At 51.6% G+C, this 12,777-nt stretch overlaps 5 protein-coding genes across 5 annotated transcripts; 2 read left to right on the forward strand and 3 right to left on the reverse strand.

Moving 5' to 3' along the window:
• Positions 1-20: 20 nt before the first annotated feature.
• Positions 21-1,660, forward strand: VTN00DRAFT_3834 (uncharacterized protein; the record flags this gene model as incomplete). The annotated part of the gene is made up of 3 exons (XM_069430195.1): positions 21-70; positions 204-650; positions 757-1,660. 3 exons carry the CDS (start codon positions 21-23, stop codon positions 1,658-1,660), a joined length of 1,401 nt encoding a protein of 466 aa, XP_069289355.1.
• A 737-nt stretch (positions 1,661-2,397) lies between these two features.
• VTN00DRAFT_3835 (uncharacterized protein) lies at positions 2,398-2,679 on the reverse strand (the record flags this gene model as incomplete). The annotated part of the gene is made up of 1 exon (XM_069430196.1): positions 2,398-2,679. The coding sequence occupies one exon, from the start codon at positions 2,677-2,679 to the stop codon at positions 2,398-2,400; it is 282 nt and encodes a 93-aa protein (XP_069289356.1).
• Positions 2,680-2,907: 228 nt separating this feature from the next.
• VTN00DRAFT_3836 (uncharacterized protein) lies at positions 2,908-4,469 on the reverse strand (the record flags this gene model as incomplete). Its single annotated transcript, XM_069430197.1, has 2 exons — positions 2,908-3,665; positions 3,719-4,469. The coding sequence occupies 2 exons, from the start codon at positions 4,467-4,469 to the stop codon at positions 2,908-2,910; spliced, it is 1,509 nt and encodes a 502-aa protein (XP_069289357.1).
• Positions 4,470-6,737: 2,268 nt separating this feature from the next.
• On the forward strand, positions 6,738-8,117 carry VTN00DRAFT_3837 (uncharacterized protein; the record flags this gene model as incomplete). The annotated part of the gene is made up of 1 exon (XM_069430198.1): positions 6,738-8,117. The coding sequence occupies one exon, from the start codon at positions 6,738-6,740 to the stop codon at positions 8,115-8,117; it is 1,380 nt and encodes a 459-aa protein (XP_069289358.1).
• A 1,373-nt stretch (positions 8,118-9,490) lies between these two features.
• On the reverse strand, positions 9,491-12,646 carry VTN00DRAFT_3838 (uncharacterized protein; the record flags this gene model as incomplete). Its single annotated transcript, XM_069430199.1, has 1 exon — positions 9,491-12,646. One exon carries the CDS (start codon positions 12,644-12,646, stop codon positions 9,491-9,493), a length of 3,156 nt encoding a protein of 1,051 aa, XP_069289359.1.
• Between the last annotated feature and the right edge of the window lie 131 nt (positions 12,647-12,777).

Consider the following 12,777-nt stretch of genomic DNA (forward strand, 5'->3'; position numbering starts at 1 on the left):
TCTCGTCTCCTACTTGGAAAATGTCCGAGACCCAAGGGGATTCAGTGCTCAGTGAGCTGTGCACGATATGGTAAGTTCCATTCCCATCCCTTCTCTCCACCCTCTCCATCCTTCATCCCATTCTCCCAATCCTACCTACCTACCTATACCTCTCTCCCTAAAAAACGAGCTCAGATCTAACGATCAGCTCTTAAAAACGACAGCCACATCAACCCCCCCAAATACCGCTGCCCCCGGTGCTTCACTCGCACCTGCTCCCTCCCCTGCACGAAGCGCCACAAGACCTGGTCGCAGTGCTCCGGCATCCGCGACCCGGCCGCGTACGTCCGCCGCAACGAGCTCGCCACGCCCGCGGCCTTTGATCGCGACTTCAACTTCATCACGGGCATTGAGCGCCGGTTGGAGCGCGCGGAGAGGGATGCAGAGAATCGGGGGATTCCGGTTGATCATAATCAACATGAGCATGCGAATGGGGGTGCGGGTGGTGGTGCCGGGGCAGGCCACAAACGGAAACGTCCGCAGGAGCATCAGCATCTAGTCAAGGGCGAGGCTGGGTTCTTGAGGGGGGCGGAGAGGGCGGGGGTTCGGGTCGTCAGGGCCCCGAGGGGGATGACGAGGAATAAGCAGAATATGTCGAGGTGGCATCCGAAGTATGTCCATTCTTCCTATCCCATTCTACTTTTTTGCTGTTCGTCTTATGGAGGAGACATCGGCTAACTGGTTTTCTTTGCGTGTGTGTGTGTGTGTGTGCTACAGACACAAATGCCTAAGCTGGACGGTTGAATGGGTCGCGCCCGACGGGCAGAAGACGCTCAGGAATTGTCTCGAGACGTTCACCGTTGCGGAGGCTTACGATAGGGTGTATCCTCTGCCGAAGGAGGAGAGGGAGAAAGAGAAAGAAAAGGAGAAGCAGCATTCAACTCCAGACAAAACCGACCAAGTCACTATCATCGGTGCTCCTGGTCAACTGGCGACTGATCCTCCTACAATATCGACGATATCAGCAGAAGAGAAGCAAGACCAGCTAGCTGCCCCGCAGCAAGAGCCGGAGCCAGAGACCCAGGTGAACCTACGAGAAGAAGAGCAAACAGCAACCGACCAACAAGAGACCGCCACCACTACTCCGTCGTCGAAAACAGCCACGCCCGAATTACGCCAACCTCAACCCGAACCTCAGCCACAACCAGAACCTCCTCATCCAAACACCACCACAACAACCCCCTCAAACCAACCTACCGAGATAATAACCCCTCACCGCAACACCATCTACTTTTACCTCCACCGCCCCCGAACCACCACAAAACAACCCGTCCTGATCCCCCTCTCCCCAGCCGCCTCATTGACCTCCGCCCTGCGCGATCGGACGGTTCTCGAATTTCCCACACTGTACGTGCTGCCTTACTCCCCGAAGGAACTTCCGGAGAAGTCAGAGACTAGAGAGAAGTTTCTGCTCGAGGAGGAGTATCTGCGGACTTGTAATAATCAAGCGCCGGACGAAGACGGGGATGAGGATGAGGGTGGGGAAGATGACGATGAGGCTGAGGACGAGAAGGGCCTCGCGAACGTCGACGAGACTAAAGTCCTGGAGGTCCTGAAGCAGGATCTCATGGGAGCCGGGAGCGGGAGCGGTGCTCCGACGGCGGCTGTAGGACAGCAATGATAAAGATATCCTTGATATCCATTTATCTACCTACTTACTACTAGTATACATACATAATCATGTACAGTATCATATGTACATTCGAACAAAAGTGAAAAAAGACCGGGGATAATAGGGGCGGTAATACGAAGGGGGAAAAGTTTGACTTAGCTGACATATCCGAGGAAGAAGTCGGGATATAGCAGTTTCCATTGTCATAATATGATGCATATCATAAGGTATAATTAATGAGAGCGGGGCGAAAAGGAAGAAGTTGGCTACTCGAGATATCTACCATATCAGGTACAGGTACAGGATAGATATTCCATCCGTCCTTTTCCTTGGACAAACGAAAAAGACCAGGGGTGGGGCAGTCTGATCGGTCCTGGTCTGATTTACAGTATATCAGCGGACTTGGTCCTTTCTACATTTGCACTTACTCTTCCTTGTTGCTTGGTTTGTCTTCGAGATGCCGGTGTGTTTCAATTCCGTTCCACCGCATTGCCACACACCGGCGGAAGAGCGATTTATACGAGTCGCGAACCAAGAGCTAACAGCGTATCAACGTTACACAGTGCACAACTTGATACCACGCCTACAGCGGAGTAAAAGGGAGAGTTCGTCGAGGCATTTGCGCGTCTCCCGAAATTTATAATGTACGTTTTCAGCTCGTGGAGCGCTGAAGATAGGACGGGCGTCGAACGGAACGATAATCTCATTCGGTCGATGGACAGAGGGAGGTCTGTCCTATCTTCCAGTTAACGATCTAAACCAATAACCAGTAACCAAAAACCAAATCCCAAAACTACATATATCCAAAATATCCATAGAAATGGATGACAGGGGTATCTTCCAAGGTTGACAAGTGTCATCTTCTTCCCAAACGCCTCATATATGCCATAAATGCTTGTCATGAATGGTGGATGGTCAAACATCTCACTTAACGGAGATGCTTGTATAGAGTGGATATCGGACATAGTACGTTCTTCAGAAGAACGTACAAAGCAATCCCACAATCCATCGGCGTGCCGTCCATCCATTGATGGATGGGAGGCAACTCGACGGCATTAACACTACTGCACATCGCAATAGTGATTCGATCAACGTGCTCCTGCTGTATGCCTGGACATATCCAAGACATCGGCTAGCACGCTAATTACATGCCTGTTGTCGTTGGTAGAGCGATAAAAATCGCAGATGCCGTTGAAAAAGATACACCCACAATTCCTTGTCAAACGGGAGTAGCCCTGCTACTTAAAGACTGATCGTCAAGTAGCAGGGCTACTCGCATCCGACACGGTGTCGGGGAGAGGATCGTCTTTTCCCGCCACAGGAGAGATAAGCTCCGTCGATACCGTGTTCGGGATCGTTCGGACTTCATCTTCCTGAGCCGCATCGGTCTGGTTGTGCCCATTGGGAACGCTGTGCCTGGACCCGGTGGGCGACATGTTGCCCCGTTCAGAGCGGCTGGGCTTCAACTTGACGCGACCACGTTCCAAAGCGCGAAGGAGTGCGCTGATCTCGTCAGTCACAATGCCCCGGAGCTTGCTCACGGTCTCGTCTGAGATCTCAGACGCGTGCGTATTCCAACCAAGCTTGTCCATCTCTTCAGACACCTGGGATTTTGTCTCGGGAGGCTGTCCTGTGACAAGTCTATGCAGTGTCGTAGGAGACACGTTGTTGGGACGCCGCGCCATTTTCACGGGCTTCTGCTTTGATGAGGAAGTCGACGAAGCGACTTCCTCCTGTGGACGCTTGGGAGGACGGGGAGGCAGGTGCAAATTCGGTCCTTCACCAACCTCGTTCCGGATCTTGTAGTATACAAGACCCAATGTTGCGGCCAATGCCTGGTGACAGGCCTCCGGATACAGCCGAGCGGCCTCTGAACGGGTCAAGTTGGGCGGGCTGTCACTATCACTGGAGTCGCTGTCGCTCGGGACAAAGTCATCATGAGCATGCTGCATTCGACCCCAGTACTGATAGCCTTCAAGTTGGTAGAACTCGGCCAGCTCCGCAAGTCGATGGACTGTCCGAATTGTTAGAATTTACCTATCGGAATGCATCTTCTCAAGTACTCACGTCGACTTCTCTTCTTCAGACACCAGAACCGCCAGACGGTCCGGGGAAAATATTCGGGCCATCGAAGAGAGCCATCCTCCTCCACCATGGGAACCGGGGTAATCGGGGCGTGTATCGTATGGGCCAGAGAGTTGAAACGAACGCGTTCCATGTGCTTCATCCGCGACTCCATCATGGAGAAACGGTTGAAGACTGTGCTGAAGTGCCGCGTCGTTTCATGTTGCAGTGTCATGAAATCGGTGCGGATCTGGCTGACCGTAGCGTGCAGCTTGCTGATCTCGATCCGACAGCCACAGACGTCGGTCTGGAGCTGCTCGATTTCGGTCTGGACATCGTCCACATCCTTCTGGAGACGTTCGATATCGCTTCGCAGGAAGACGGCAGCAGCGCCCCCCTGGCCGATATGCAACTCGAGCTGGGCGATACCCGTCTTCAGCTGCTCAACGTCGGTCCTCAGCAGGGACACGTTGAAATCGATGCGGCTCGAGATGGAGTGGTGGTTTTCAAACTCGCGACGGATGTATTCATCCTCGCGGTTGCGGCGGTCGACGTAGCCATCCTTGGTCAGGACGGTGGAATGCAGGTCGAGGATACGGGAGTCGAGTTGGTTGATGCGGTCGTGGATGTGCAAAAGGGCAGGATCAGACACAGCCGGCGGCGTGACGTCCCTCCGGACGGAGAGCCTAGGGCTGGACACGGACATGGAAGCACTGGAAGCCCGCGAGAGGCCTCTTTCAAGCGTAGTAGTCATGGATGCGGTGGTAGACGGTGGAGCATGGAGATCGGGCACAGAGAGCGCTTCTAGACGCTGGTGGGACTCATGGTGGTGAACATAGTGATGGCGATGGGATGAGAAGAGACGAGGAAAGGGTCTTTGAAGAGGGAGAAGAGGAGGCAGGGCTGCTGACCACCCTTCGCGTGGCACACACGGGCTGGTGCAACGTCCAGCCGCCTGACACAACACCAGCCCGGTTGCTTTCCCAACCTCGCCACAACGTGCCCAGATGAGGCTGTACAGAGTCAGAAAAATATCCAGTGTGAAGATACAATTAGAGGTGACTCACTTTCTTTTTCTCATGGCTTTCTCAGGGGTTCTGCGATAAAAACATCCCAAGTGAGGAGAGGCATGGTAAGTTACGCACTGTGACCGTATATGTGTATGGCCGGTCGCGGGTCTTGGCGCTGCTGGAAAACGTAACCGGGCCGCACTACGTCCGAGGCGGCCAACCACAGTGCAGCATCCGCAGCGCCTCTGGTTTCCGCGCCTTCGGACCCGCTTCTGGTTGGCTGCCTGATATAACCGGTGTCAGGCGGCCAAAGTCTAAGCTGCCCATCTGATCCGGCAAAGTTACACCGTACACACCAGTACCATACCTTACTTAATCTACACCTAAGGCAGTATCCATTCTATCCGAAGACACCTAGAATTTAGAATTCGACGCTGAACACAAATTAACCGCAATAAAGTCGTTTGCGGCATCGTTCCCCCTCAGTCGCCAGACATTATGACCGTTTTGCCTTGGTCAACTGCACTACTCCACCAATCTAGATGTTGGTATACCAAGCAGCACAACATCACCCAGATGGACACCATTTCGGTAATATCTCTTTAGCAGCTATCATTTCTAGTGGCAGGGTTTACGGTATATTCTACGGCAAAGCTTACTGCTCACTGTTGTTAAACCACTCCTTTGGAGTACTTAGTCTTCAAAGGAAAAATAAAGAGCTATTCTAGTCTCACAATATCACTTGACATGGCAATGCTGAAAGATCATGGTGAAGCTACATACTTATCGAAGAAAGGTTATTCCATCCGTGCTGAAAACACGCCAATAATTATTCAAAACAGGAATTCCTAAGCGATAGCGCTTCCGGATTCCCTTGGCGAGGGGTATATATTCAGTGTCATCATAGCCTGATCAAGTAATTTCGTTCCTATCAAGCTTCTCACACATACCGTAAGTACACAGCAGCTAGCAGAAGAAGGACTGTTTGTATGATTACTGTTTTGGAACTATCACAAGAGTGACTTGGTTCAAGGCAACCTACTATGGAATATAATAGAACATGGATGCAACAAAAGATTGTTTGTTCTTTTTCTAAGAGTCAACAACAACGCCACAGGGTTCATTCAAATTTTTATCTCATTCAATTTAGTCATTTGTTTAGAGTCTACGCCTTTGCCTAAAATTTTTCGTCTTGCAAAGGTGCCCCGAAGTCCTCCGCAACATCGCAGTCCGAGAGAACTACTAGAATTAGCCTCGAGTCGCTCGGGGACATCGACTCACTCCCAGCTCATAAAAACCATGTTTGCATCCCTTTACCATCTTCTGCCGCGTCGGCTTGATTCTCATTCCGGAGAATGTTTATCTTGATCTGTGCACGACCTTGCTACAAGAGTTGACAAAAAGTCATCTTTCCAACTAGGAAGTACCGATATTTCGGAGTTATAAAACGCTAGGTAGATGTTGTCTAGTTAAAGTTTACACGGGAATTTTATTTGGGAATAGAGAATTCAGATTGTAGTGGTTCTTTTTCTTCACATCTACCTAATGCGTAGGGAAATCGCTGCCACATGGTTGGATCTAAATCTTGAGAGATCATCTTCTATTATTGTTATTTCTCCTTTTGTCTGCTACTGTGTGACGTGGAATTTGTGCTTCAGAGAAACGATGCCGGAAACGAAGACCTGGCTCTTCTGTTCATTTGTTCCGTCGATGTGCATGGATGAGTTCAAAATGCTCTTCCGCACGGAATCTCCATGCAATGCCCCTTCCATGTCTTCTCCTTTTGGGACTGTTGATTCAAAGATGTGGCTTGCAGGAAATCACCGAACGACGCTCCTGCCTTGCTCGACTACTACCTACTGAGCAACGACGAATTCGCCCATGCCGCCATGTTTGTCCTCCACTCTCAAACCCAATCTAGCTACCATGGTATGGAGGTAGACAACGGACGTTACCTATTATATCTTACACTGTGATAAGATAAGCATTGATACATATCCACTCTGCCCAGGATGAAGATAGAGATTCTCTCCCTCCTCGTCCGCATCTCCCTCGTGCCAGGGATCATATCAGTATCGCAAGCTGCAGCAGAAGACGCCAGGGGCAGACCTTTCCCCTTCCCCAAAAAGGACAACAAACCTCCCGTCGACGCCAACAAGAAATGCGAATGCTATATCGTCTCTGGTCCTGACCCGGGGTACTTCCAGAATTACCGGTTCTGGGATTTCCGCTCTGTGCCTCTGGACCCGGAACTTGCGAAGGACTACCAGTTCCGTCCGTTGGTCAAGAATGCAACAGCTTGGACAGCGAAGAAGAAGAAAGGGAAAAATGACCGTTCCAACGCTGCTACTACTCGGCATGAACCGATCCTGCTTAGCGACACGCCCTTCTCCAAAGATTGGATCATCCAGGACTGGGGTCGTGACGGGTCGCCCCTGTTCCCGGTATCCATAATGAACGCGGAGGAGAACGTCTTCATCACCGGCAGCTCGTGGGACGAGGACAATGACGATAAGACGCATCTCGTCCTACGTACTACGAGGATGGAAGATTACTCGTCGACGGCGGAGATCGAGAGTCGTCTCCACAACGTCCTGCATTGTTCCGTGCGGGTGCGACTCCGTCTGTTCTCTGGGGATGGGGTTATTGACCAGCCTTCGCTGTCTGGGGTTGACGATCAGGGTATATCTCCAGTGAAGAAGCCAGGGACATCGTCATCATCTGCCGCCATGGCACGTCCATCAAGCGGCGCCTGCGCAGGCATCTTTACATACTACTCGACCAGCAGCGAGTCGGACATCGAGATCCTCACCTCAGACCCGCCGTATCGGGTCCACTACGCCAACCAGCCAGACTACGATCCCGTCACGGACGACATGATCCCCGGCGCCAGCACGACGGCTGATCTCCCCGTGCCCTGGACCTCGTGGGCGACCCACCGGCTCGACTGGTTCCCCTCAGTCTCCCGCTGGTACATCGACGGCGAGCATCAGGAGAGCAAGACGTACTCGGTCCCGTACAACCCGAGCATGCTGGTGGTCAACCTGTGGAGCGATGGCGGCAACTGGACCGGCGACATGGAAGTCGGGGACAGCGTGCACATGGGCATCGAATGGATCGAGATCGCGTACAATATTTCCAAGAATCGTGACGGGACGGATGAGATACCGAAGAGGAGACACCCGAATCATGGCATGCATATATTGTCGGAGACGGTGGAGATGGAACACATTATCAGAGAAGAGGAGTCTCGAGACATGATGAACAGGGGGTGCAGAGTCGGATGCCGGATCGATGATGTTGAGAATGACGGTATCCCGGAGGTGCTGTGGGACTTCACTGTCCCTTCTTCACAGAGTAAGAGTTGGAGAAGTCCGTACCATGCTGTGTAAGCTTGTCGATGCTGACTCTGTCGTCCTGTATAATTCTCGACGGGCCGCCATTCGTCGGATTCGTCCTCATCCAGGCTGCAAGGATGCACCTTGGTTTTCGTGTTGTCAGTGCCCTTCTTCTTCTTATTCCTACTTCCCTATTTATAGACAGAGGGCAGGTCAGCGTATAAAAATGTACATACATTGGTATTGATAGTAATCCTACACTTCCCAGCTCTATTGTACATTACAGTGATCGTCAGATCCTAACTCCGCCGATATATGAAACTCCAATCGGATCCCAATCTAGTACAGGGCCCTATGGCACTCATCATACACAACAGTACAGTACAGTCTATCATATAGCAGCGGTAGAGGCATATCTAAAGTAGGGAAAAAGGAGAAAGAAAAAATTGATATCATCTCTTTTTGCATTGCGTCCCTCCCAACCAATAGGTCTTCTCTGATATAACAAAATCTATCAAAAAGCACAACACAAAAGCAGAAATAGAAATACAGGCCCAACAATCGCATCCACACCCACAATCACAATCGCAACCACAACCACCAGGCAAAAGAGAAATGCTTTCAACAGAGCAGATTTAATCGAGACGTTTGTTTGTTGTCAGGAGCCGAAGCTTCCACTGACGGGTATCAACTTGGGCGCGCATTATTTAGTATTTATTCAAGAACCATGCAAGCTTCATGCCAATGCTCCCACGCTCACGCCATATTCATGCCTTGCCTCGTCTTGCCTTGTCATGTCAAAACAAACACAACAGCCAACAACGCCATGTAGTGTGGGGCGGAGGAACACCAGACTGGTAAAAATACATAATGGGGTAGTAGTACATGATTTCAAAGGAAAGGAAAGGAGACGGCGGTCAGAGACACACCAGCAAAAAACGGACAAAAAAACAAAAACAGAAAACAGAACGCCCAAACTGCAAACGGTCAACGACTACTTACATGTAACGGGGGGAAACCATGCAAATGGAGCAATGGAGGGTCCCAACGAAGCTGGACCCACTCATGCTGCCACCGATTGCAGGGCCGTTACATGCAAGGGAAGCTGAACAAAAGCAGAAACAAAGGAATCGATGACGGCGGGGCTTTAAAACCCACACGGTCCGTCAGGAACTATATACAGTCCAAAACAAGGGAACAGTGCATATGGGACAATGGAAGGGCCATACCGAAGTAGGCCCCAATCACACCTTCGCCATATATGCAAGCTCCCATACATGCAAGGAAATTAAAACCTGAAACGCCCAAAATGCTGTCTGGTGTCCTCCGCCCCCGCATGCAAGTACAAAAAAGAAAAGAAGACAAAAAGAAAAAGAAAGAAACAACAGCACAAAGTCACCACCCGCACCCAAACACCCACCCTCGGCTTACAGCCTCGGCTCGCCAGACTCCCCCGCGGGGTCGAACTCCCCCTCGAGCCGGCCGTGCATCAGCTCCGCCACAATTTTCTTTCGGAGCAAGGTGATGTCGGCTGCCCCGTAGGACAGGGGCTCGAGGCCCACGGCCACCGCTTTGGCCGTGGATAGAAGAAAAACCCCGCAGTCACTGCCATTGTCTTGCTGCGGGGAGGCGGATGGGAGGACGCTCCACTCCTCATCCTTGTAAAGAGGCCCCAGCTCGCCACGCAGCCATTCCTTGGCTTTGTTGACATGGGCGAGCGACAGGGAGCCCAGCGAGTCGAAGTGCTCAATTGTCCTTGCAGACGGCCTGATGACCATTAAGGTCCAGTGAGCACTGTTATGGACAGGAACGAAAACCGTGTCCACACTGAGGAGTTTCTCTCCTCCAATCTTAGCGCGAGAAGCCCATCGACGGACAGAATCGTACCCTCTGTCTCGAAGATTGGAGAAAAAGAAGGTGTTGAATGCGTGGAACTTCGGCTGGACATTCCGGCCGGCGTTCCCCGAGGACCTCCGCAAATAGTCGACGATGAGGGCGAGGTAAGCGTTGATCACCTCATCGTTAAGCCAGGCCATGCGCGTGTAGCAAGTCGCAAGGTCCCTTTTTGTCAGTGGGTCACCACTTAACGTGGTCCCAAGCTGGCGGTTGTTGGGCTGGGCCATGGCTTCTTTGACACGGGCTTCCCACTTGGCTGAGAGCGGTCTAACAGCAGGTCCTTCTGGACGGATGCGGCCTTCACGTCGCTTTTCCTTGTCAAGTTCCTCAACCTTTCGCCATTCGGGAGCAAAAATAGATTCTTCACGCAACGGAGCCAGCGGGGGAGGCTTCGGTTTGAAGAGTTCAACAGCAGAAACAGGTTTCCCAAACGGTGTAGCAGACTTGAGCCATTCAGGAATGCCATTCTGTAATCCGGTTTCAATTTCGGCCTGTGCTTGTCTAGCTGCTGCCTGATCACCAACAGGTTCCGTCACGGGGACGAGATCTTCATGGACAATCTTGTCAGGATGCAGGTACGGTGCTAGTTCGGTGGGAAGAGCCGGCTCGACATGAGGCACTATTTTGGCAGCAGGCGGCCTTTCGAAACGCAGTGCCTGTTCGGGTCTCGCTTCAGCGATCTTGGTAGGTCTAGGTGAGACAGGGGGACGTGCCGATGGTTTGAGTGGAGCAACATGTTCTGTCACGTCACGTTCTTTTGGTACAGGAACATCGTGAGTAGTTGGTCTCTCTGCCGGCCGAGCCAGAGCGGAGGGCGTAGATGGCTTGAAATAGCGCTGCCATGGCACGACGAATTTATCTGGAAAGGAAGTCCATTCCCCTTTTCGTCGTGGTTTCGCGATAGAGCGACGGTGACGGGGTTCAGTCCTGAGACGTTTCGAAACACCAGGATACTTTGTGCCGCAGATGCGATGTAGAATGCCTTTCAGTCCAGCAGCTATGCGGCAAATAAAGGACTTGGACGAAGGGCTGCTATCCGGAACTCGTCTCCCTCGCTTCTTCGACATGCGGGAATCTCTAACCGTGGATAGGGGACGCTTCATATGGTGTCTCTTGACGTCTCGCTTAGAAATACGATTCTTCTCTTTTGGATGGACAGGAGCGATGTCCTGAGCTTTTTCCTTTGGAATAGGGGGGATGTCAAAAGAGAGCGGCAGAGAGTCATAAGGCTTGTTATGTGGATTGAATCCTCTTCTCGCTTCTCGCCATTGGCGGCTTTTCTCCTTGTGGCGCTCTTCCTCTGAGAGGCCACGCAGGCTTCTTGGCCTGGGTCCAGATCGCTGGCGTGGTTCCCTTTGCTGGTCGGTTTCGAAAAGGTGAAGTGCCCGTCGTTTGAAGGAGTTTGCGGCTTCCATGGCACCCTGGACAAGTTTGATCACGGTTCTTTTCATTCCATCAGGGGCATAAAGAGCATTTGATATAATCCTGTGAAGAGGTAGCCACTGAGAGCGCCAGAAAAGAGTGACACCTTGCCCGTCGTAGACAACAGACATATCCTTCATCCTGCGATCTTCAGGGTTAAAGCTGTAGACTTGCGGTATCTGTGTACCATCGGGAGAAATGGGGACAACAGTTTCAGGCGAAGTCTGGCTCGGAGTCTCTGGCAAGGCACCAGACATGAGAGCGACTTGGTCTCTGAAAAGATCGATGTCACTATCAGAAATCCAAAAAGCGTCCCGGGCCGGAACTGATAGAAGTTTCTGTTTTGAACCAGCTGGCCAGCCACCGGGAATATAATCGTGAACAGTCTCCTTGAGCGCGTTGACACCCTCCTGTTTAGCAGCATCACAAAGTTCATGCATACGGCCCCAGCCTTCAGTTGGCCAGCTATTCTCAAAAGCGACAGTAGGAGGGTAGACTGTTTGTGGATAAGATGAAGAGCCTTCAGCGGTCTCGTCTTCGTCATTTGTAGTAGTCTGGCCAGTAGCAGCTTGAGCATGTGACGGCTTGGAAATATTCGCTTGTTGACAGCAGACGGGAGCGTTCTTTGTAGCTTCTGCATTGGCATCTTGATCGACATTTTCCTTGTCATGTTCTGTGCCCTGCCACCCAGTCCGTCGTCTGTGCTTCTGTTGCAAGAATCGATGGAGCGCGTCTCTTCGGTGACTATCAGGTATGACATCCGCCGGCTGGGTATCCTCATCATGCAGAACTCGCTTGCGTGGTGCAACAAAGGGAGATCTAGAACAGGAACACGTGGGGAAGCAAGGCTCCCGCTTATATGTTCCGGGAGACGAAGCAAACCGGATGCCTTCCATTTCACCTTCGTTACGAGACTTTCGGCTCATAGGGCGCGCAATGGGACGTTCTTCGAGGAAGATGGGGGCCCGTCCACCTTCTGGTAAAGGCATGTACTGCGAAGGCTTGAACAGACCTCGATCGTCCTTTTGGATTTGGGAATCATCTCTCACGCCATCCATAGGATCCCCTGGATGTTCTTCGGTGTCTTCCATGTCATTGTCACTAGATGAATCGAGGACGGATTCCTCTGGCGAGGTGTAGTTCTCATCCGACGGCTCGTGACCCATATCGTCATCAGCATCAATCATGTCGTGGTCAATATCTGAATGCGAGTCGTCATTGAACATTCGAGCCGATTCGAAATCCGACGCACTATCGTCATCCATAATGCCAGCCGACGCAATCCAAGGAAGAGTAGACAAGAACGTGGATTAGCCGGTGACTTTGACAGGACAAGACACGGAGAATCAAATAAGAGATGGTAAAAGCCAAGCTCGTGGGGTTATCTTGAGAGTCG

The sequence above is a fragment of the Thermoascus crustaceus genome, assembly GCF_041956765.1.
Source record: "Thermoascus crustaceus strain CBS 181.67 unplaced genomic scaffold VTN00scaffold_2, whole genome shotgun sequence".
NCBI lineage: Eukaryota > Fungi > Ascomycota > Eurotiomycetes > Eurotiales > Thermoascaceae > Thermoascus > Thermoascus crustaceus.